This window comes from Carcharhinus amblyrhynchos, chromosome 32, assembly GCF_965287045.1.
Source record: "Carcharhinus amblyrhynchos chromosome 32, sCarAmb.v2.hapA, whole genome shotgun sequence".
NCBI lineage: Eukaryota > Metazoa > Chordata > Chondrichthyes > Carcharhiniformes > Carcharhinidae > Carcharhinus > Carcharhinus amblyrhynchos.
Window position 1 is genome coordinate 7,848,157 of NC_137355.1, and position 26,318 is coordinate 7,874,474.

The window sequence follows — 26,318 nt, forward strand, 5'->3', positions numbered from 1 at the left end:
CTCCAGCACCAAAAACAGAAAGACTGTGACCAACACATAACTCTGCCAATTCAATCATTCTTCATTTTAACAATGTAGAATGTAGAATGCATTCCATCTGCAAGGGGTGACAAACCGACTTTTGCTAATTTTTTGTTTATTCCTATCTTGTCTATAACTCTGCTGTTCTTTTAGCGTAACCTCGAGATCATCTATTTCCTCTGAGTTGATAATTATTACATCTGATCATTCCTTTGCACTTGACTCTGCCTTTCCTGCTAAACAGAATACCAGAAATGGAAGAGACAAGGGGAAGCAGTTCGAAGATATACTGATGGAAATTAAAATTTCGTTATCTGTTTCTCAAAATAACTTGACAGGGAGACTGCAGCACCAGGAAAGGAAATTTCAATTGGTCCCTGCAGAATTGGTTTACTTCCGAGCGAAAGAGTTTCAAAATACATTTCTCTGAATTACAGGCACTTTGATAAAGAGAAGCTGCCTGAGAAATGTAATATAAAATGATTTTTGGAATCTTTCCAATCTTCCATCAACCTTTAAACAAATCAATTACGAAAATATTTCCGCTTCAAGTACCTAATGTCTCTCTGCAATACCCAATATTGGCATTGCATTCCATTCAATGGAAAATGGTAAACACATGCAGTCTGACATAGATTCTGCTAATCTGTCCCATCAGGGCCACAGGACAACGACAACACGGGAGGCTTATCAATTTCTCTTCCTTGGTGAGATGGCCACGGCAAACACACAAATTAGTTTGAAACGTTCAAACAAGAAGATGGGCCAAATGGCCGCCTTCTCCTCTATGATTCTATGAAAAGTGAACAACCTTTTAGCATTTACAGGAAAAGTCCCTTCAATTCCAAGTTTCTGCATAAATGAATGAGCCAATCACTACTTCAATCTGTGCTCCCACAAAACTTGTGATACGCAGTCAGAGTAAGACAAAGGAATAAAACGGAAGCAATTTCAGAGAAGTGATTTTTGAGTTTGAGGTTTCAGAGACATGAGCGCACGATAGGTCGCTATTTGAAAGCAATGGGTTTTTTTCCCCACGTGACAGGTAAGATGATAACTATATTTTGTACACCATGCTTTTCCATGCTGGTTAGGGGAAGAAATTTCTCACCAAATATCTATGGAAAGACTCAAAGTCAGAATAAAAGCAAAATGCTGCAGATGCTGGAAATCTGAAATAAAAACAGAAATAGCTGAATAAACACCACAGGTCTGGCAGCGTCTATGGACAGAGAAACAGAGTTAATGTTTGAGTCCATATGACTCTGAAGAAGGGCATCACGGTGGTTAACACTGCTGCCTCACAGCGCCAGGAACCCAGATTCGATTCCTGGCTTGTGTGGAGTCTGCACATTCTCCCTGTGTCTGTGTGGGTTTCCCCCGGGTGCTCCGGTTTCCTCCCACAGTCCAAAGATGTGCAGAATAAGTTGATTGGCCATGATGAATTGCCCCTTAATGTCAGGGGGATTAGGAGGGTAAATGTGTGGGGTTACAGGTATATAGGACAGGGCCTGGGTGGGATTGCTGTCAGTGCAGGCTCGATGCGCCAAATGGCCTCCTTCTGCATTGTAGATTCCATGATTCGAAATAGTTTGGATGGGAAATATTAACTCTGTTTTTCTCTCTACAGATGCTGCCAGACCTAATTTTATTCCAGCATACTGTGTTATTTGAACAGAAAGGACTTGCATTTCCACTGCACTTTTTGTGACCTCAACAACATCTCAAGCTACTTGCAGCATTTGATTGCAATCGCTATTGTTATATAAGAAACAGTTGATTTGTAGACAGCAAGTTCCCACAAACAGTAACGTGACACTGACCAAGCCATCTGCTTTAGTGATGTCGGATTGCATGGATCCCAAAGGCTGTGGTGCCTATCCCGTGGCAGAGATAAAGGACAAGGACACCTCCTCGGGGCCAGAGAGGAACTAGGAGTGAGAGGACAAGGATCCAATTCTTACGGGCCATATACTAACGACATAGGTAGAACTAAGGAAGAAGTTCTGCTGAAGGAGCACGACCATTTAGAGGCTAAATTGAAAAGCAGAACTAATATGGTTATAAACTTTGGATTACTACCTGAACTACAAGCACATTGTAAGAAGTCCCACAACACCAGGTTAAATTCCATCAGGTTTAATGAGTATCAAGAGCTTTCGGAGAACTTCTCCTTCATCAGGTGAGTTTCCTGATGAAGGGGCAGTGCTCCGAAAGCTCGTGATTCCAAATAAATCTGTTGGACTTTCACCTGGTATTGTGAGACTTCTTACAACGAGCTTGTAGTTCAGTTAGTAATCCGAAGTCACCCCAGTCCAATGCCAGCATCCCCACATCAAGAAAGTTTAAATTTAAAGTTTATTTTATTAGTGTCACAAGTAGGCTGACATTAACACAGTAACGAAATTTCAGCGCCTGTTCGGGTACACTGAGGGAGAGTTTAGCAGGGCATTGCACCTAACCAGCATGTCATTTGGACTGTGGGAGAAAACCGGAGCACCCGAATGAAACCCACTCAGACACAAGGAGAAGGTGCAGATTCCGCACAGACAGTGACCCAAGCTGGGAAATGAACCCGGGTCCTTGACACTGTGAGGCAGCAAGTGCTAACCACTCTGTCACCATAGGGATTTTGGTTCATGGGACACTGGCATGAGGAAAGAGAGAGCTGTTGTGATGGTCTCTGAGTCGTGTCCTGGGGAATCGCTTAACTGGATCACAGAGAGGGCATTAAACTAATAGTGATGAGTGAGAGGGTTCACTTGAGGGGAGTTTGGAACGTTAAAGAGAAAGGACAAGACAATAGTGTAGCAATACAAGTGTCTTAGGGCTCACAGGTGCAGACACTACCTCTCAGCCAAAAGCTGTGTGTTCAAATCCCACTCCAGTACTTGATGGCCATGAAAGGTGCATTCATAATGTAGTCGAACAGGTTGATTATTAACCTGCAATTCTTTCCAATACATCTATGGCAGGCAATAAGAGCAGGACAGTCTCCTGGTCAGCCCAAACCTGCAGAAAGCAATGTCAAATCACTGCAGTATCTTACCAAGCCTAACCGTGGACCAACACACACTCTTGGTACCTGAAGAGTGAGAGCATGACACAGGTAATGATAATCGGAGTATGTCAGGAAGGGATAGAGTGTACAAACTTCAGAATGCATCAGGAAATAATTTCGGAATAGGGAAAATGGTAAAAAGATATAATGATAGGCACTTATTATGAATTCAGAAAAAGACGAATAACTATATAGCAGAAACAGAAATATTTCTGTTGTACTGTGACCAGGGCTGGGAACTGAATATTTAAGGTGACTTCACATTTCAGATGGATAGGCAGAAAGGAAAAGAAAACTACAAAGTTGCTAAGAAACGTCAGTACAGTGGAAATAAACTTTTTTGGCTCAGAAAATTAAAATGTAGAATTAGTTTGAGTGGAGATTAAGGCGAAGAAGTAACTGGTAAGGATTAGTTTATAAGCCTCATAATATTCACTACACTGTGAGATAGAATAGAAATCAAGAAATAATGCAGATTTGCGAGTGATGGACTGCAGTGATTGTGGGCAAATTTAGTCTTCATACAGTTTGGAGGGACCAAACTGGTAAAGGCAGTCTCAAGGATGAGCTCATAGGGTGCACAATGGACACTTTAAGAGCAACGTGTTCTGATACCAACCAAGGAGCAGGCTATTTTATATTTAGCAATGTGTAATAAGGCAGGATTACTTGATCTCACAATAAAAAGGATCCTCGAGGTAGGAGTGATTATAACACGATGAATTTCACATTCAGTTTGAGTGAGAAATTTTAGACTGAGACTTGTGTCTTAAACTTAAATAAAGGCAATTACAAAGGTATGAAAGCCAAGGTAGACTGGGGAATAGGTTAAAAGACAGCAGAGAAGCAATAACAGACATTTAAGGGGATATTCCATAAATTTTCAACAAAAATACATTCCATTGAGAAATAAAGACTCCGTGAAAATGTTGCACCGTCTGTTGTTAACTAAAGAAGTTAAGGATGGTATCAAACCCAAAGAAAAGACATACAATGTTGCACAGATTAGTGATAGGCCAGAATATTGGGAAAACTTAGAAACCAGCCAAGGATCTTTTTTTTAAAAAATGAGGGAGAGATTAGGAAATTAGCAACAAATGCAAAAGCTTTTTATGGATGATGAGACTGGAGAACTGATAATGGGAAACAAGGAAATGACGTGGAGATACCAGTGTGGACCTGGTGCTGCAAAACAAATAAATGCCAGAGTATCTTGAACAAATAGGTGTCCCAAGAATAGTAGAAAATCAAAGAGACAAAAGGGAGGGAGGCAGGGGCAGATTTTCAGTTCGAGGCCCCATGTATATCCGACCTCGTATCCCTCCCAACCCCACCGACCCATTCAGCCCCCTGCACCTACTCCACCATTCAATAGGATTATGGCTGATCGAACATTTCTAATGTCCCCTTTTGTCTCAACCCCTGATTCCATTACTGATTAACAATCTATCCATCTCAGCCTTAAATATACAGAAGGACTCTCTCCCCACACCTCTCTGTGGCAAGGAGTTCCAAAGAGCCTCAGAGAAGAAATTCCTCCTCATTTCCCTTTTAAATTGGTCCCCCCGTTACTCTGAGACTCTGCCCCCTGTCCTGGACTCTCCCATTCTTTCAGCATTTACCCTGTTAAACCCCTGAACAATCCTACATTACAATGAGATAATGACAATTTCATCCAACGGCAGGGCTGACTTTAGGACCCAAATGGCTGACTGCTGCTCCTATTTTGGATGTTCTTCACCCACCTCCCCTTCAGGTCTCATCCAAAGCTCAGGATCTGATTTTAAACGCATCCCTCGAAAATGTGCTCTTCCTAATCAGGAGCTGTTACTGCTGAAGCCATCCGTGAGATAAAGCAACTGCAGAAATATCACACACACACACACACACACACACACACACGCAAATGATCTGCAAGCTTCCAACTTCGCCTGCCAAAACTCTTGTCTCTATGTTGACGAGGTGAAAATCCACAGGGAGTGTCAGTTTAGATCAATTCTTTCAGAAACTGCTGGCACCGTTACATATTCAGAGTGCTGGGAAATGTCCCATAAAGACACATCAGTGCGTCAGAGAACACATTGCAAGGTACTGAATACAGAACTATTCAGGAAGCTGTACTTCCAGAAACGTTGATTCTAAGTTTCACAAAATTGGATTACAAAAATAATGTCTATTAATTTGATGCAATTTAATAATGATTTGTGCATTAAGTTATTTCTTAATCCAAATGGATTAATCCTAATGGACTGACATGCATGGCTCATTTCATACACGTGCCATTTGCAGTGGATTCAAAATGTGTGTGGTTTTGAAGGCATTTATGTCCAGTATTGACGTGCTATCCCAGTGTCTCCAAAACAGTTTATTCAATTAACCTCTGCATGGATTGCAAAAGTACATCACCCCTTGCATTCTCTGGACACAACTTCTTGGGTATTCCTTGAGCCTCTGATGTTCGAAGTTTTTGGTATTATGGCACCTGCAAAACCTGATTTTCATTTGGGCTCCTCCTCACTGTTAGATTGCTGCAAATCTGAGAGGCTAAGGGTTCCCTTAATTGGGGAGAGTCATAGCATGTCCACTACAACTCCCACCAACTTTTACAGACGCACCATAGATATCATTCTTTCCGGTTACGTCACAACTTGGTATGGCTCCTGCTCTGCCCAAGACTGCAAGAAACTACAAAAGGTCATGAATGAAGCCCAGTCCATCACTGACTCTGTCTACACTTCCTGCTTGCTGCCTTGGAAAAGCAGCCAGCATAACCAAGGACCCCACCCACTCCAGATATACTCTCCCCCACCTTCTTCTATTGGGAAAAAGATACAAAAGTCTGAGGTCATGTACCAGCTGACTCAAGAACAGCTTCTTCCCTGCTGCCATCAGACTTTCAAACAGACCTCCCTTGCATTAAGTTGATCTTTCTCTACACCCCAGCTATGACAGTAACATTACATTCTGCACTCTCTCCTTTGCTGCTCTATAAGCGGTCTGTATAGTGCACAAGAAACAAAACATTTCACTGTATACTCGTACATATGACAATAATAAATCAAATCAAATCCTTCCTCCCTCTGTCTTGCATTTTCATGCTAATCACAATTACAATCTGCTCTCCTCCCCTTCAGCATTTGGAAACCAATCACCTGGGTGGGTGTGGAAAAGGGGAAAAGAGCACAGTAGGGACAGGTAACTCCTTTCAATTCTTTTTCCACCTTCACCTCCCTGAATGGGAAGCACCAGCCTCCTGGCCAACTGCCAAACATTGCATTCAGAAATAGCAGAGGTGGACAAACACAAAGCATTTAATTCCATCTTTAATTTTAACACCCAGCATCAACATCAACATTCCAGCCCTGCATTTTGATCAGAAACACGAAAGGAAATCATAATTCCGAGAGCGAAGGGACAGAGAGCACTCTGATTGTTTGCTTTCTGCTGGCCATTTTGGTGATGGGCCTTTAGGTCTGGTAGCCCAGTCAGAGTTCTTAATACTCACCAAAAATTCCCTATCCCTCTTGAAGGCACACCATTTGGTTCCTTTACATCATCTAGGTCTAAGAATGCAGTATGAAATAGTCAAAACATGAATTGGATGTGTGCCTGGGGGAGGGAGCGATCCTTGTTGGTTTGAGTTATTTCTAGTTTAAAACCCATAGAGAATACAAAGTATGGCCAACATGTCCTCACACCCAGGGCATGTGAAAAATCTGATTCATAACTGGCCATGTACTGCACTTTAAAAACGCAAAGCAATAATGTCCTCAAAGCAAACTGTGAGCACCCTCCCCAGTCAGCAGCAGTGGCGTGATTTCCGTTCATAGCTCGACAGGCGTTTATAAGGAAAGGTGAAGTTCAGCAGGGGAAGAGAATGTAGCTGCCCATCATTCTAGAATGTTTTGTTCCAGAGTTTCGAACAATCAGCAGAAACTGGAAACTTGTCTTTTATATAAACACACTTGCTGAAACGCACTGAACGGCAGCAGAGAAGCTCCCACAGTGTCGAATAAAGGACTCCTGCTTAGATCAACAGCCTATAGACCCATTATCCAATACACTTCCCTCCACTCAACAGAAGGAGTGTAAGCCGCAAGAATGGTCCCTGTTGCTCAATGGGCTTTTAATTTATTTGTCTGAGCTCTTGACTATTGGTTTACTGTGTTGCGTGCTGTGCCTCATTCAAATTATTTAATCAGCACACAAAAAAAAGGGCTGCGATTATCTGAAGTAGACAGCACCAGAAATTGACCATTGAGTGAAGAAAATCTGAAACAAGACAAAAGAGGCAATCTCAAAAAGGTGGTTTCTTCCCAGCCTCCCAAGACTCACTGCTTGTTCTCTCTGCTGGGATGGTTTCACTCTATTACCAAAATCGAACTGTTGATGCTCAGTCGAAGAGAAGGCTGAATTGCACAGTGATTTTAGACTGTTGCAAGGTAGAAGGCCTGGTGTTTACAGAGATGGAGTTTGCACATGGGATCTGAGAATGGAATGGCGATGACTGACTTGCATCCACGAGCACTGTTTTGGCTTGCAGTATGTTAGTTACTGGTCCACTGTGGAGGGACTAGATGACACCGGACCTGTTTCTACACTGCTGTTGGTGACTCTGAAGTCTACTTATTGTGTCACAAGTAGGCTTACATTAACACTGCAATGAAGTTACTGCGAAAATCCCCGAGTCGCCACACTCCGGCGCCTGTTCGGGGACACTGAGGGAGAATTTAGCACAGCCAATTTGCCTAACCAGCATGTCTTTGGGACTGTTCACCACCCCCTCGTTGCAAAGAACATACTACAGCTGCTGGCCAACCGGATTGCTTCACAGTGTTCTCAGGACACTGGGATGAGGGATCCTCTCGGGCAAAGCCAAGCTTTTAGCCCCTTCAAAAAATATCTGGTGCTCATCAGTTGCCATAAATTAAAGCAAACTTTCACTCAAGTTTGGGGATCCTGAGGAAAAAGGACAAAAAATAAACACTAATTAATTCAACTTATAGAATCCCTACAGTGCAAAAGGAAGCCATTCAGCCCACTGAGTCTGCACTTACAACAATCCCACCCAGGCCCTATCCCCATGCATTTACCCTAGCTAGTCCCCCTGATACCAAAGAGCAATTTAGCATGGTCAATCAAACTATCCTGCACATCTTTTAACTGTGGGAGAAAACCAGACCACCCAGAGGAAACCCATACGGACACGGGGAGAATGTACGAACTCTGAACAGACAGTGACCCAAGCTGGGAATTGAACCTGGCTTTCTGGCGCTGTGAGGCCGCAGTGCTAACCACTGTCCACCTCTGTGAACATCAGATCTTTGGCCCTGCCAGGTACCACTGGTAGTCATGATGTGGAGATGCCGGCGTTGGGCTGGGGTAAACACAGTAAGGAGTCTCACAACACCAGGTTAAAGTCCAATAGGTTTATTTGATAGTTAAACCCACAAACTTTCGGAACGCTGTTCCTTCATCAGTTGAGTGAAAAGAACTTTCTTTCCATTCACCTGACGAAGGAACAGTGTTCAAGCTTGTGGGTTTACTACCAAATAACCTCGTTGGACTTTAACCTGGTGTTGTGAGACTTCTTACTGAGGTACCACTGGTAGCCAGTGCACCAAAATTATCTTCCTAATGGCACTGTGGATATATCAACACCAGATGGAGTACAGCAGGTCAACAAGGTGCTTCACCACCACCTGCTCAAAGGCAATTCGGGAAATGCAATTTATGCTGGATAAAAGCAAATTACCGCGAATGCTGGAATCTGAAACCAAAAGAGAAAATCTGCTGGAAAATCGCAGCAGGTCTGGCAGTATCTGTAAGGAGAGAAAAGAGCTGATGTTGAGTCCAGATGACCATCTGTCAAACCTAAAAGACATAGAAAGTGGGAGATATTCATACTGAAGGATGAGGGAATTCATTCCATCACTTTTTATACCTTTTAGCTTTGACAAAGGGTCATCTGGAGTCAAAACATCAGCTCTCTTCTCTCCTTATAGAAGCTGCCAGACCTGCTGAGATTTTCCAGCGTTTTCTCTTTTACTTGCAATAAATGCTGTTCTTTCCAGTGATGCTCATCTCAATAACGTCTTTTAAAAAGTGGGGAAACCAACCGTACACACCAGTAGCCACTACAAAATACTGCACATCATTCTCTCCCCAACTGAACAATTAGACTTATTTCCCCACTAAGCAATTGAAGATATGTATTTAAAAAAATGGGATTTTTTTTTTAAAGAAAAGCAGTACTCTTCTCTGCAATCCACATCCCTTGTGATGTGTAAAACTGAACCACAAAATACTGACTGCTCAGAATTTGAAAAAAACCCATAGTTGCAACACTAATTTCCTTGAATACTCTCCGTAAACTGACCACACTTCAGCCTGGGATTCCCAGTAAACGACAGGTTACATTATCCACAGGCCTAATCGCAAGCAACCAGCTTACACACAGACTAGCAGAAGGGGAATGGAATGGGACTGTTCACCAACCTTTCATTGCAAAGAATATACTACATTGCTGGCTAGCCGGATTGCTTCACAGCACTTTCAGGACACTGAGGTGAGGGATCCTCTGGGACAAAGCTAAGCTTCACAGCGCCAGGGACCCGGGTTCAATTCGCGGCTCGGGTCACTGTCTGTGTGGAGTTTGCACATTCTCCCCATGTCTGCATGGGTTTCCTCCGGGTGCTCTGGTTTCCTCTCACACCCCAAAGATGTGTAGGACAGGTTGACTGACCATGTTAAATTGTCCTTTGCTATCAGGGGACTAGCTAGGGTAAATGCATGGGGATAAGGCCTGGGTGGGATTGTTCTCAGTGCAGACTCAATGAGACAAATATCAAAAAATATCTGCTGCTCATCAGTTGCCAAAACTAAAAGGAAATTTTCAGTCAAGTTTGGAGGTATTTAAGGAAAGAACAAAAACACTAATTAACTAAACTCAAATCCTAAACTGCAAATGAGGCCATTCAGCCCATTGAGTCTGCACCAACAACAATCCCATCCAGTCCCTATCCTCATACCTTTACCTTAGCCAGCCCCCCTGACACTAAGGCACAATTTAGCACGGCCAATCCACCTAACCTGCACATCTTTGGACTGTGGGGGGAAAACGGAGCACGTGGAGGAAACCCACACAGACATGGGGAGAAACTCCACAGTCAGTGACCCAAGCCAGAAATCGAACCCAGCTCCTTGGCGCTGTCGGGCAGCAGTGCTAACCACTGTGCCGTCATGTTGTTGTTGAATTGTTGAATACAATCAAATTGTTTTATCATTAGCTCCATTATAGCCTTTATATATTTCCATTATATATTTCTCTCTAGCCCTTCCCGCCATGTTCGATTCCAAAATCCAACCTGGAACTATTTTGTGCAGATGGTGTGTGATTCTCCTCCAAGTTCCTAAGCCAAGCTAATTGCTATACTCGGTACTCAGTAAAGTTTCCCCTGTAATTTACCACTAGGGAATTTTCACAGGAAATGTACATTGATGGGAAAGGTTTCAAGGGATATGGGCTAAACGCAGGCAAATGGGATGAGTTTAAGCAACCTGACAGCATGGACAAGGTGGGCTGAAGGCCTGGCTTCCGTGCTGTATATCTCTGCAAATCTCATGCATTTAAACACAATTTCAGGGAAAGCAACCTTTAAGATGACCTTGCAAGGTCAAGGTAGACTAAAAAGCAACACTGAAGATAGAAAGCAGACAAGAAACCATAGATGGCAGCCTCTGCAACAGTGGGGTGACTGACAACACCACCAACCTCCAATAGTAACTCATAAAGAACACCAACAGGAGGGGGAGGGGAAAAGGAAAGAGGTCACTTAAAATATCAAAACTCAAACTGATCACATTGTTTGGGGCAAGAAACCAAGACAGCCAAGTGGAGTTAAGGTACAGATCAACCATGATCTAACAAAATGGCATAATTAATTTGAGGCATTAAATGATCCAATACTGTTCCTACGACAGTACCCAGAGTACATAAGAAGTCTCACAGCACCAGGTTAGAGTCCAACCAGTGTCCTCCCCACGACCCAAATACCAATGTGGTTATTTATTCTTGGAAGTCAACCAAGTCACTATGTCCTCAAGACAGCACACCAGACAAGCAGCTTACCACTGCTCAGATTGGAAAACCTTTTCCTGACAGAAATCGCCTGCTTCATCCACCCCCAAATAATAAACATGGACTTGCCTCTCTTGATGTTCAGTACATATGCGTAGGGCGGGGTGTGTGTGTGTGTGTGTGTGTGTGTGTGTTTGGGGGGGCTGGTGCAGAAAAGGACAGCAGGAATGAGAATGAGATCACTTCCTTAATCCCACCCAACCATGTCTGACCTAGCCCCAAGAGGCTGGATGTACTGCAATGAGACCTTCAACAACTCTACTCGAAACTGACTGGGAGGAGTACGGTACACCACCCCGCCACACCCCCATTACCCAGGGGACAATTTCTCTGAGCAGGAAGCACCTGGCTCTACTCACAATCACCCACAAGAGCAAGATCGAGATCTGTTAAGGACCACACACACATCAATCTATGATTTGGCAATATACTGTAACGTTCCAGGACTCCAATGTACCCCAGATCCCTCCAGCCTCTCACCAACCCCCATTCCAAAGAATACCATTTTTACTGACTCAGTGGATATCGCAGTGAGTAACAGTGACACTATCAGTCGGACTTCAACACATGCTCCCACCCACCAAACTCAGCACACTTTAGTTGATTAAAGCAACAAACCAGTTGTTACAGACAACTACATTTACAACTGCAGATATTTCATCTGTAAATTAGCAATCGTTGTCAAATTCTGGTGACTGCAGCTTCAAACCAAACTCATCAGGTCAGCATAATTAACTCAAACCTTTCCCTTCAAGAAGCCAAATTCTATGAAAAACTCTAGGTCAGATTGAGAAAAATGAGGGGCAACACAGTGGTGAGCACTGCTGCCTCACAGCACCAGGGACCTCGGTTCGATTCCCGGCTTGGGTCCTGGTATGGAGTCTGCACGTTCTTCCTGTATCTGCATGGGTTTCCTCTGGGTGCGCCAGTTTCCTCCCACAGTCTGAAAGACATGCCGGTTAGGTATATTCTTCAGTGTACCCAAACATGTGCCAGAGTGTGGCGACTAGGGGATTTGCATAGTAACTTCATTGAAGTGTTAATTTAAGCCTGCTTGTGACTAATTTATAAAATGTTTTAAATGCAATTTCTACACATCTTTTCACCCAGTAAAAGTGCATCTTCTACATCACTTGAAAATATTTCACTTTTCTTTGCTGGCCATATGTAATTTTGTAAAAGAAACATTGATTGGAATGCATTGGGTTAACAGTTAAGTATTATTGAAAGTTAATCTAGTTAAAGCAATGACATGCACCTCCTGCTAATGCTGAAGTCACATCAGTAGGACAGGAGTGAACAGAACAAGCTTATCCTGTACCTGCAATTGTGATCATTTCAAAGGGCAGCACTTAACTGCACCTGGCAAACACAAGAATGCATTCAGCATTAAAATGCCAAGACAGCCCAAGCAATAATCCTCAAAGAAAGACTTGCATTTATATAATGCCTTTCATGACCTCAGGACATCCCAAAGAAGCACTGTACAGACAATGAAGTGCTTTTATGAAGGTAGTCCCACAAATCTTGATGTTGGCTGAGGGATAAATATTGGCAAGGACCAGGGGGAACTCCCCTGCTCTTCTCTGAAATAATACCATAAGCTCTTTCACCTCCGAAATCAGTTTAATGGCTCATCTGAAAGATGGCACTTCCGACAGTGCAGCACTCCCTCTTACTGCTCAGGAAGCTCAGCCAAAATTATTGTGCTGGAGTTTCTGGACTGGAACTTAGATCCACAACCATGTAACTCAAACGCTGATACCTACTGAGCACAACTGACAATATGTTCAATTCTAGTGAATGTCTGTGGGCTAATGTCACCAGTTTTATATGGTACAAGGCATGCTTAAATTTTGCCTCTAATATCATAGAATTCCTACAATGCAGAAGGAGGTCATTCAGCCAATGAGCCTGCACCAACAATAATCCCATCCAGCTCCTATCCCCGCAATCCCACATATTTATCCTACACAGTGGTTAGCATTGCTGCCTCACAACGCCAGGGACCTCAGTTCGATTCCCAATCTTGAATCACTGTCCGTGCAGAATATGCACATTCTCCCTTATGTCTGTTCTGGGTTCCTCCCACAATCCTAAAGACGTGGGTTAGGTTCATTGGCCGTGCTAAATTCTCCCTCAGTGTACCCGAACAGGCACCAGAGTGTGGTGACTAGGGGATTTTCACAGCAACTTCGCAGCCAACTTGTGTGACAGTAGTAAATAAACTTAAAACTTAAACTGACTGGAGGACAGTGAATCAAAGACATCCTGGCATCCCACCAATGACACTTGCATCAAACGGGAGATGGGATGGGAACTCTAGCCAATATAGGTCTTAAATAGAAAGGGAGGCAGTGCCACCTCAAAGTTCTGTTCTGACAAGACCTTTCTCAGTCAGGAAAGCATTGTTAAAACACCAGTGAAATCAGAGTTTTTGTACAGAACAGCCCAAAAGAGTAAAATATAATTTTCTTTCTGCAAAGAAGCTTTCAAAACAGAAAGTGTGTACTACAAGTTACCAAATACCTGCTGACCAGAACTTAAGGTAGAAGTTGCAACAGAGGATAAAACCAATAAGCTGAAACAGGTTGCTGCATTCTGCTATGTATTCTGAATGGCCTCAGCAGCTGCACCAGCTTATTTACAAGAATAATAGTTGTTTCTGAGTGCTGAACATAAACAGTCATAACCTTTGGGAAGGGCTACATTATTCAAGTTTATGAGACATTTTAAATCAAAAGTATTGCATATTTTACTAAAAAGGTTTTGTTCAAATGGCCTCCTCCTGCTCCTATCTTCTACGTTTCTAAACACACTTCACACAGGCACATGATAAAGGATTGAACTAAAATTGTACATCTTCCTGCGCCTACATGATAAAAAGCCACATCCTAAACAGATGGACAATAAAGAGCTGCTCTTCCATAATACAAGATTTATTTATTACATAAATGCGGTCAGGGAGAGCCAACATCTGTCTGCAGTGGTTCTTTTAAAAAAAACCCAAGGTTTATTCATTTCCCTTAGTCCAACCAAAAACCCTTATCTCTTTAACAGTCTCACACAAATTTTGTTCCAAATTCTTCCATCAAAAATCTGCACCCCTTCCCTCCTTGGACACCTGAACAGCCACCTCACCAACATAACAGAATAAACTCAGAAGCAACCAAATTCCACTTTAAAAAAACTAAGCAAACTGTACCAAAGTCAGGGGAAAGTAACTATTTTGATTGGACTACATAGAAGTCATTTTATTTTAAAATATAAATGGATTACAATGATGGAAACTAACAAACACAATTTGGGGTGGCACAGTGGTTAACATTGCTGCCTCACAGCCCCAGGGACCGGGTTCGATTCCCTGTGCCTGTACGAAGTTTGCACATTCACCCCGTGACTGCGTGAGTTTCCTCCAACATAACAAAGATGTGCGGGTTAGGTGGATTGGCCACGCTGGTCAGGGGATAAATGCATGGGGTTACGGGGATAGGGCCTGGGTGGGATTGTGGTCAGTGTAGACTCGATGGGCCAAATGGCCTCCTTCTGCAATGTAGGGATTCTATGTTCTTCTCTGAAGTTACACGTTAATTTTTATTAACTGTAGTAGTTTGGGCACCAGTGAGCTACCCTTTATTTCTCAAATCACATCACTAAAAAGACAGACATTATCTGGTCATCATCACAATGCTGTTCGTGAAGCTTGCTGTATGCAAACAGGTTGTCACTTTACATTACAACAGTGAACAAATTCCAAAGTACCATGGCCAGCTGTAAAGTATTGGCAGATATCCCGAGTTTGGCAAATAGTGCTACATGAATGAAAACACTCCCTTTCAGCAGTGTAACTTCATTCAAATGTAGAAGACAACCTTCAAATTAATTATTAAAAAGCACAGCAGAGCCATTTGGGGCAGCATGGTAGCACAGTGGTTAGTACTGCTGCTTTACAGCTCCAGGGACCTGGGTTCGATTCCCGGCTTGGGTCACTCTGTGTGCAGTTTGCACATTCTCCTCATGTCTGTATGGGTTTCCTCTGGGTGCTCCGGTTTCCTCCCACAGTCCAAAAATGTGCAGGTCAGGTTGATTGACCATACTAAAATTGCCCCTTAGTGTCCTGAGATGCTTAGGTTAGAGGGATTAGTGAGTAAAACATGTAGGGATATAGGGGTAGGGCCCAGGTGGGATTGTGGTCTGTGCAGACTCGATGGGCCGAAGGGCCTCTTTCTGTATTGTAGGGTTCTAGATTCTATGAGACGGCTCCTGGGTGACTTAATTCATTAGAGACAATGCTGCAACATGCATTCGTGGCCCAAATCAACCCAGAAGCAGAAACTCTGACCAACTTACACAATAATCAGGGCAATTTGTTTTATATAGCATCTATAAAATAAAAGTGTTCTGAGGCACTTCCCAAGACAATTTTAACTGAGTCAGGTAAGATTAACTTGGTCAAAGTGGCATCTTAAAAGGAAAAGGTTTAGGTTTATTTATCAGTGTCACAAGGAGGCTTATATTAACACTGCAGTGAAGTTACTGTGAAAATCCCCTCGTCGCCACACTCCGGCGCCTGTTCGGGTACACTGAGGGAGAATTTAGCATGGCCAATGCACCCGAACCAGCACGTGTTTCAGACTGTGGAGGAAACCGGAGCACCCAGAGGAAACGCACACAGACACGGGGGAACTGTGTCTCTGACTCTGCACAGACAGTGACCCAAGCCAGGAATCGAACCCTGGCGCTGTGAGGCAGCAATGCTAAACACTGTACCACCTAAGGCAGAGAGGCTTCGGGGGAGAAATTCTGGGCAATGGAATTGAAGGCACAGTTGCCAATGATGAGCAATTAAAAAGCAATTAAAAATACATAGCCAGCCTTGCAGATAAACTAAAGCCCAAATATATATATATTCTAGCTGGCAGAGGAACGGCATGGTTCCAACTTTGTACCATGCTATACCAGCTGCTTCACCCAGAGGTCAATTAAATCCATGACTGACTCCCCATTCAAGGTCTTAGCTGCCCTTCGGCCACTCAGTAGATGGGAAACAGCAACCCAGTTAGTCTCTGCCTCCACACACAGGAAATATCTCACCTCCATTCACAGACTCCCCGGCTAAAGCTGACAACTCACCGTGTAATTGGACACAAACAAGAACACTTGCGTTTGATTATTTTCATGCAGTGAGAATGAAAACATGCAGGCAGCTGTCCTAGGCTGGGAGCCGTAAAGCTGCCTGCCAGTCACTCCAAGCAGCCAGTCAATGGGTATTGAAACACTAGCTCAGCCAATGTTACTACTCTACACATCATCACCGATTTGCTAACCTTACAAAGAATGAAACGAATATCCTAGCAGAGCAGCCACTTACCAAATACTAACCGAGTAAACAACACGGACTTCTCACAGCTCCAGGGTTACGTAAAATCAGACAGGTCTGATGATTATCCAGGCAAAAAGCTTTTGCACAATTATTCAAATTTAAATCTGCCACGACAAATGTGTTTTCAAGCTCTGGGCAACTCCTAAATGATCACATTTATTTCCCACTCCTAGCTTCCCTTAGCACAATGATTGTTAATTCAGAGTTAATCTCCCATTATGGGATGCAGTAGAGTGTGTGCAAGAGCAAAGGAACAACAGATCCCCTTCTGTGCAGAACTTCAATCACTTCCTATAAGCCTGTATTTTCAGGGCACCGTGGACCCCCCACACCATCAGCATTGTTTCATCAGGAGTTGTGGGTGGGTGGGGGGGGAAGCCCTGTTAGGGGAGCGAAGGAAAAGGTGGAGCTCAGGGTTTGCAAGGCCAGGTGCCTCCAATGGGCACAGGGAGTTCCACCAGCCCTTCCAATTCAAAACCAGCTAAAGCTGTTGAGTTACTTGCTTGGTGTTGATCTCCCCCTGCCACAGGTAAATACTGTGGAGAAAGTGAAGGAACCCTCAAGATGCCATTAACATGGGCCTCAAAAGGTCCAGTGAGCCAACTGCCCAACTCCTCCACTGTCCCCTATAAAATTTCAGACAGTTTGTGCTGGGGGGCGGGTGTTGGTGGTGAGCAGGCCACGTGATGGATTCTAACTAAACCCCCTTCCCACCTTCAAACCTGCTGGCAAGGAAGATAAAATCCAGTCCTTGCTCATTCGATTCAAGTCACGTTTACAACTTGACAAAGAATCATTAGGATTTATAAAGTTTCTATAATCCAGAAAAACATCTCAAAGCACATCACAGATCAGGCAAAAGTCCACACCTACCCAATACAAGAGAGGTTATTAGAGGTGGTTACAGGTCTAATTAAAGTAACGGTTTCAAGTGAGATTTATTTCACAAAATGAAGTTACCTTACCAAGAATGAAACAAATATCCTAGCAGAGCAACTACTTACCAAATACTAACTGAGTAAACAACACAGACTTCTCATAGCTCCAGGGTTATGTTTTTCTTTTCAAACTGTTAGTTTCTTGCCCATTGTGATTAAGCCACCCATCCACTGACTCGGTCTACACTTCCCGCTGCTTCGGCAAAGCAGCCAGCATAATTAAGGACCCCACACACCCCGGACATTCTCTCTTCCACCTTCTTCCTTCGGGGAAAAGAAATACAAAAGTCTGAGGACACGTACCAACTGACTCAAGAACTGCTTCTCCCCTGCTGCCATCAGACTTTTGAATGGACCGACATTGCATTAAGTTGACTTTTCTCTACACCCTAACTATGACTTGAACACTCCATTCTGCACATCCTTCTCTATGAATGGTATGCTCTGTAGCACACAAACAAAAACAATACTTTTCACTGTACGTTAATACATGTGACAATAATAAATCAAATCAAAATTCCGCACTAAAACTGCAACACTAATATACCAGCCTCTCAGACCGGTCTTCACTGCCTGTCTAAAAGGCCCCCAGCAAGGTTAATCGGGTAGCTACATGAGCCCTTACGCCTCTGCATCATCGTGACATTGAGTTCACAAGCAAGAGCAGTCCTGGCTCTGATCACTAGTTCCCCTGCACAACGAGAACTGAAAACAGCAATTCGGCAAGTGTTTAAATCCCGCTAACTTGAGCCCACATTTTAAACACCCAGTCGGGCCTCCCAAAAAAACACAATGCCTTAACGCTTCACCACAAATTCCCTAAGCTCAGGATAAAATTACTCACTACTGGGCAAGAAATTAATAGTTTGAAAAGAAAAACAAAAACGGGGAATGGCTTTCACCGAAGCAGCACAAAAAACTTCCAGAACACACTGGAGGAATTCCACAGTACATCCCTTCCTGACAAAGGGTACTGTAAAACAAGGTTGAGTGAAACCATTTCCAACATGAACCTGGGAGTCAGAGAATTCTTTCACAAGGAATAAATCAACTGCTCAGTGAACAACGACAGCAGCAGCACAGGATCTCAAAGTCACCGAGTTTCTTTCCTGCAGCAAATTGACGAGCAGAGCTTTTCTCCGCCACTGAGAGTTATCAGCTTTCTATTAATGAGAGACATCACCAGGGGCTTCCTAACCGGCTTTGAATCAGTAGACCCACCAATTGGAAAGGATCCAGATGAGGTTCACAAAAATGATCCCTGGAATGAAGAGCTTGTCATATGACGAACGGTTGAGGATTCTGGGCCTGTAATCGTTGGAGTTTAGAAGGATGTGCAGGGATCTTATTGAAACTTACAGGATACTGCAAGGCCTGGATAGAGCGGATGTGGGGAGGATGTTTCCGCTAATAGGAAAAACTTGAACCAGAGGGCACAACCTCAGGCTAAAGGGACGATCCTTTAAAACAGAGATGAGGAGGAACTTCTTCAGCCTACCACCACTCATCACTCATGTTGGAGCCTCACAGACTGGTGGAAAGGCACTATATTTAAAGGTGCTGTTGGCTATCCCTTGATTCAAGAATGACATCAACTCAAGGTTGCTGGCTTCTGCTGTGGGTTTTCACATGACTGAACAGGCCGATTCTCCACTGGCAGATCTCTGGGCACGTGGAGCAAGACGTCCCCTGCGGTGGTGAAATCCCAAAAGCAGAATTTGCTTCCTTTTCTTTCCTTCTCTGCCACAGCTCTGCCTCATCATTAAGGCACTGGACTCAACATGATGTAGCTAGACACAGAAGTTCTCACCAATTTGAATAATTACGTTAATGTCAATACTACTGGGTTTCTAGAGGAGTTTCAGCGAGTCTTCAGAGCATTTTGACTTCCCTGCAACATTGGTCATTTGAGAGTTGAAAAAAAACACGACCTGGCAGGGGAGGTGCTTTTTGGCCTTCCAGACAGTGTCCAGTTCATCAAAGTTAACTTTGCACAAGTTTTGTCCGAATACTGGCTTTGAGAAGGACTTCAGCGTTTGTTGAGAGACCCTCCCACTGAATCTGGATGGAAGCATTGCTGGTGGAATTTCTCCAGTGCTCTTGTATGTGACTGACAGACAGTTCAGGTGTCACTGCAGTACAGGAAGGTGGTGACTGCCCCCCACACACTAGGACTTTTGTCAGCTTGTGGAGGTCTCCGTTGTCACTGGTTGCTGTCATTTTTAGCAGGCTGACCTCTTCAATTCTGTCTACAGGAGACATGAATGTTGTCAAAGCAAAAACCATACATCATACTTCACACCTGGTCAGCCACCTCCCATATATGCTGAAGGAGAGAATCTGGAACATTGAACATTTTCCATACCTTGGCAGCCACCTCTTAAAGATCACCACTGATAAGGAACAATGCCACATTGCCTTCAACAACAATGTATATAACAAAATAAATTGCCCAATGCACTTTTTAATAATAGGGGCTTCGTAATAAGGTGCTTCAATGGAGGGATTATAAAATAAAAATACACACCAAGCCACACTAGGCATTTTATAAATTTTTTCCTGGGATGCAGGTGTCCCATCCCTAATTGCCCTTGAACTGAGTGACTTGCCAGGTTTAAAAGTTTATTTATTAGTGTCACAAGTAAGCTGACATTAACACCACAATGAAGTCACTGTGAAATTCCCCTAGTCACCACACTCCAGCGCCTGTTCAGGTACACAGAGAGAATTTAGCACGGTCAATGCACCTAACCTGCAAGTCTTTTGGACTGTGGGAGGAAACAGGAGCACTCAGAGAAAACTCACGCAGGCACGGGGAGAACGTGCAAACTCCACACAGACAGTGAGCTGCTGCAGAGTGTAGTTAAGAGTCAACCACACTGACCTTGCTGGGTCTGAAGTCAAATGTAGGCCAGACTGGTTGAGGTGGGCAGATTTCCTCCGCCAAGGGAGGGTGGTGAATGGGATGGGCTTTTCGGACAATCGATAATAGTTTCATGGTCACTACTGAGACTAGTTTTATAGCTGCCATGATAGGATTTGAACTGTGTTCCTGGGCTTCTGGTAATGTCCAATGACAAATAGGGAAGGTGGAGGCCACAGAGGAATTTGAAAGTAAGGATGGAAATTTTAAAATCAACTAAATCAAGGCAGTACTTGCCTCTGAGCCAGTGCAGGTCAATGACGTGCCAAACTGTCAAGCTCACCTCAACCTAAGTATGACAACTCCTACATCAGTGAACACTGGCAACAATATTTAAACCAACAATTCTGTGTGACCAGTTCTTCCCAACTCCACCCATTTTACTTGAATGATTATGAATCATAACTGATTTCCACATATTTATCTCAGAACACTGTCCCAGTCAAATGGCACAGAGTTCCAGCGCACTGTAATTATTAGCAATATCTGATGCATATGCAAATATGTTTCAGCCAGGAAGAGAGGCTTGTTACAACACTGACCAATAAGCAACTGCTGGGAAGAGACAGCTGATGGTATACCGGTCCTCATTTTAACACTTTCTTTAATCTTGTATCACTTGGCATTCAGTCTTGAACTTGAAAGACCACTGAAATTAGATTCAGCAATTCCATCAAAAGAACGTTAACAGCTGAAAATACAGGCAAGTTGCAGCACTGTAGATCTTCCACCTTGCTGTTTAAGCATCTTGCAAGGTGCCTTCCATTCCTTTCTAGAGCAAAGTCCAATGGGTTTATTTGGAATCACAAGCTTTTGGAGTGCTGCTCCTTCACCAGGTGAGCTCGTGATTCCAAATAAACCTGTCAGACTTTAACCTGAAGTTGAGGTTGAGGTTCTTAATGTGCCCACCCAAGTCGAACACTGGCATCTCCTCATCGTGGCTTCCAGAGCAAAAACTGAGGGCCTCAGTCTATTGAGCTTGTTTACCTTCCAGTCAACTGCTCAAGATGACAAATCACCTTCAACCGCAGTTATTCACAAAGTAATTATTTTTCAGTTTATTTATTAGTGTCACAAGTAGGCTTACATTAACACTGTAATTAAGTTAATGTGAAAATCCCCCCGTTGCCACACTCCGGTGCCTGTTTGGGAACACTGAGGGAGAATTTACTATGGCCAATGCACCTAACCGCACATCTTTCGGACTATGGGAGCATCTGAAAGGCTCCCATGCAGACAGGGGAGAACATGCGGACTCGACACAGACAGATAGCAACCCAAGCTGGGAATCGAACTCAGGTCCCTGGTGCTGTGAGGTAGCAGTGCTAACAACCATGCCACCCATTTTGCATCCCACCCCCAGGTAAATGGGCAGAGAAAGAGGTCAGTACTGTGCAGCTCGATTGAGGCATTAACCCAGTCAGTGAGGCCTTCCAAGAGGACTGATCACTTCACCCACGTTACCCAATATTGCCAAGAGAGCGAGTGCCAGCTGACAGCAATGATTTTAGGAAAGACCCAACAGCGCAGCTGGAGCTTTTCCCGGTATATGTGGTTTGGTATCACATTGTGCCACATACTTACATGCTAAGTAATATGTAAAACAGGAGTATTTGACAGTAAGCACACACTGCCATCTTTGAATGAGATGGTGTCACTGAGGTATTATTTTTGAAATAGTTCCTTCCGCCATGACCGATTCAAGTTTTAAAAGCGCATTTCGTACCCAGAGCAAAATGGATTCTGTGCAAGATGCTTTCTCAGCTGTATAAATGGCAGTTCACTGGACACCAAACCTCCATAGTCGACTAGCTCCATTCATCCAGTGCTCAGGAACAAATCAGATTGCAACAAAAAAAATGGCAATTCCCCAAATGTACCATGGGGGGAGGAACCACTGGGGTGGGGGGAGGGCACTGTGGGGAACGGGGGGGGGGAGGTCCGGGGGGGTCCCCCGCAGGGAGGGGGGAAACTGGGGGGAAACTAGGGGGGAGTGGGGGGGAAACTGGGGGGGGGGGGGAACTGGGGGGGGGGGGAGTGGGGGGGGGAAACTGGGGGGGGGGGAGTGGGGGGGGGGGAGTGGGGGGAGGAGTGGGGGGGGGAGGAGTGGGGGGGGGGGAGGAGTGGGGGGGGGGGAGGAGTGGGGGGGGGAGGAGTGGGGGGGGAGGAGTGGGGGGGGAGGAGTGGGGGGGAGGAGTGGGGGGGAGGAGTGGGGGGGGAGGAGTGGGGGGGGAGGAGGGGGGGGGGAAACTGGGGAGGGGAGTGGGGGGGAAACTGGGGAGGGGAGGGGGGGAAACTGGGGAGGGGAGTGGGGGAGGGAGAAGGGGGTGGGGGGGGGAGGGGAGGGAGAAGTGGGGGGGGAGGGGAGGGAGAACTGGGGGGGGGGAGGGGGAGGAGAACTGGGGGGGGGAGGGGGAGGGAGAACTGGGGGGGGGGAGGGGGAGGGAGAACTGGGGGGGGGGGGAGGGGGAGGGAGGAACTGGGGGGGGGAGGGGAGGGAGAACTGGGGGGGGGGAGGGGGAGGGAGAACTGGGGGGGGGAGGGGGAGGGAGAACTGGGGGGGGAGGGGGAGGGAGAACTGGGGGGGGGAGGGGGAGGGAGAACTGGGGGGGGAAGGGGGAGGGAGAACTGGGGGGGGGGAGGGGGAGGGAGAACTGGGGGGGGGAGGGGGAGGGAGAACTGGGGGGGAGGGGGAGGGAGAACTGGGGGGGAGGGGGAGGGAGAACTGGGGGGGAGGGGGAGGGAGAACTGGGGGGGGGAGGGGGAGGGAGAACTGGGGGGGGGGGGGAGAGAACTGGGAGGGGGGGGGAGAGAACTGGGAGGGGGGGGGGAGAGAACTGGGAGGGGGGGGGGAGAGAACTGGGAGGGGGGGGGGAGAGAACTGGGAGGGGGGGGGGAGAGAACTGGGAGGGGGGGGGGAGAGAACTGGGAGGGGGGGGGGGAGAGAACTGGGGAGGGGGGGGGGAAGAGAACTGGGAGGGGGGGGGGAGAGAACTGGGAGGGGGGGGGGAGAGAACTGGGAGGGGGGGGGGAGAGAACTGGGAGGGGGGGGGGGAGAGAACTGGGAGGGGGGGGGAGAGAACTGGGGGGGGGGGAGAGAACTGGGAGGGGGGGGGGAGAGAACTGGGAGGGGGGGGGGGAGAGAACTGGGAGGGGGGGGGAGAGAACTGGGAGGGGGGGGGGAGAGAACTGGGAGGGGGGGGGAGAGAACTGGGAGGGGGGGGGAGAGAACTGGGAGGGGGGGGGAAGAGAACTGGAGCGGGGGGGGAGAGAACTGGGAGGGGGGGGGGAGAGAACTGGGAGGGGGGGGAGAGGAGCCGGGAGGGGGGGGGGTGAGAGGAGCTGGGGGGGGGGGGGGGGGGGGGGGGAGGAGCTGGGAGGGGGGAGAGGAGCTGGGAGGGGGGGAGGGGAGAGGAGCTGGGAGGGGGGGGGAGAGAGCTGGGGGGGGGGGGGGGAGAGAGCCGGGAGGGGGGGGAGAGAGCCGGGAGGAGGGGGGGGGAGAGAGCCGGGAGGGGGGGGGGAGAGGAGCTGGGGGGGGGGGGGGGAGAGGAGCTGGGAGGGGGGGAGAGGAGCTGGGAGGGGGGGAGGGGAGAGGAGCTGGGGGGGGGGGGGAGAGGAGCTGGGGGGGGGGGGGGGAGAGAACTGGGAGGGGGGGGGAGAGAACTGGGAGGGGGGGGGAGAGAACTGGGAGGGGGGGGGGGGGAGAGAACTGGGAGGGGGGGGGGAGAGATCTGGGGAGGGGGGGGGGGAGAGGAGCTGGGAGGGGGGGGGAGAGGAGCTGGGGGGGGGGGAGAGGAGCTGGGAGGGGGGGGAGAGGAGCTGGGAGGGGGGAGGGGGGAGGAGCTGGGAGGGGGGAGGGGGAGGAGCTGGGAGGGGGGGGGGAGAGGAGCTGGGGGGGGGGGGGGAGAGAGCCGGGAGGGGGGGGAGAGAGCCGGGAGGAGGGGGGGGGGAGAGAGCCGGGAGGGGGGGGGGAGAGGAGCTGGGGGGGGTGGGGGGGAGAGGAGCTGGGAGGGGGGGAGAGGAGCTGGGAGGGGGGGAGGGGAGAGGAGCTGGGAGGGGGGGGGAGAGGAGCTGGGGGGGGGGGGGGGGGAGAGAGCCGGGAGGGGGGGGAGAGAGCCGGGAGGAGGGGGGGGGGAGAGAGCTGGGGGGGGGAGAGGAGCTGGGAGGGGGGGAGGGGAGAGGAGCTGGGAGGGGGGGGGAGAGGAGCTGGGGGGGGGGGGGGGGAGAGAGCCGGGAGGAGGGGGGGGGAGAGAGCCGGGAGGGGGGGGGAGAGAGCCGGGAGGGGGGGGGGGGGAGAGAGAGCCGGGGGGGGGGGGGGGGGGGGAGAGAGCCGGGGGGGGGGGGGGGAGGGGAGAGCCGGGGGGGGGGGGGGGGAGAGAGCCGGGGGGGGGGGGGGGGAGAGAGAGCTGGGGGGGGGGGGGGGAGAGGAGCTGGGTTTGGGAGCTCCAAGCCGGGGGACGGGCGGGATGGGGGTTGGGAGGGGGCAAAGGGTGGGGGGTAGGGGGAGGGTGGCTTTGTGGGGGGGGGGGTCTCCTCTTCCCCTGCTGTATTTGGGATTTTTTGTTCTATTTTACTGTCTCACCCCCTCCCGCCACTCACCAGCAAAGTGGGTTTTTTTCGGGGGGGGGGGGGTCAGTGTTGCCCCGAGGCGGCAGCGGGCCGGGCTGTGAGGAGGAGGGGGGGGGGGTGCCGGTGCGGGCCGGGCTGTGAGGAGGAGGAGGGGGGGGGGGGGTGCCGGGCCGGGCTGGGCTGTGAAGGGGGTGGTGGTGAGTAACCGAGTCCCGGTGCCCGGTTAGGCCGCGGCTGCCCCGGTAACGGAGCCTCAGCCCGGGAGATGGGAGGGAGATCGGGGGGGAGGGTGGGAGTTATTCACCGAGAAAATAAATCATCTAAACCCCCCACTAAATATTAAACACCCTGTACCCCCTCTGCCTCTCCCCCCGCTCCCTGACCTGCTCCTCCTCTGCTGTCAGCTCCGCCGCCATCCTCTCAGTCAGTCCGGCCGCTGCAGCCGCCAGCGCTCCTGTCCGCCGCTCCGCGCGGGCGGGCTCTCTCTCTCTCTCTCCTCCCCTCTGCCGAACAATGACTGAGTTCCGCTCACAGCCTCATCCCCCTCTCCCGGGGCCCTCCGCAGCCCTGCCGGCCGCCGTGGCCCAGCGGTAATGTTACTGGACTAGCAATCCGGAGACCTGGGTTCAAATCCCATCCCCTCCCTACCCCACCCCACTATACACCCACAGCCTGGCAACTCCCATTCATTTCATATGCAATCTGGAATTTGTACTGAAAAGGAAATCTGAACTAATTACAGAAAATTCAGACTTGGCAGCATTTGTCAAGAGTTTTGTTTTAAGTTTCATTTATTTGTGTCACAAGTAGGTTTTGTCCAAAAGATGTGCTGGTTAGGGGCATTGCCCATAGAATCCCAATACTGCAGAAAGAAGGATTGTATTCAGTCCATCAAATCTGCACCGACCACTATCCCACCCAGGCCCTATTCCCATAACTCCACATATTTACCCTGCTAATCCCCCTAACACTAAGGGACAATTTAGCACGGCCAATCCATCTAACCCGCACATCTTTGGAGTGTGGGAGGAAACCGGAGCACCCGGAGGAAACCCACGCAGACACGGGGAGAACACATAGACTTCACACAGACAGTGACCTGAGCAGGAATTGAACCCGGGTTCCTGGCACTGTGAAGCAGCAGTGCTAACCCGCTGTGCCATTCTAATTTCTCACTCAGTGTGCCCAAACAGGCACTGGAGTGTAACTATAGGGGAGTTTCACAGTCACTGCAGTTTTGGGCGCCATACTTACGCAAGGATATTTTGGCCTTGGAGGGAGTG

General features: G+C 47.6%; 1 protein-coding gene across 1 annotated transcript in view; it reads right to left on the minus strand.

Moving 5' to 3' along the window:
• The window catches only part of ptpn9a (protein tyrosine phosphatase non-receptor type 9a), a 194,066-nt gene extending 168,540 nt beyond the window's left edge, over positions 1–25,526 (minus strand). Inside the window, exon 1 of the mRNA XM_080216288.1 lies at positions 25,419–25,526. Within this exon, the coding sequence (XP_080072414.1) occupies positions 25,419–25,451 (33 nt within the window). The 5' untranslated portion in view covers positions 25,452–25,526. The remainder of the gene's footprint in view (positions 1–25,418) is intronic.
• Positions 25,527–26,318: the final 792 nt, after the last annotated feature.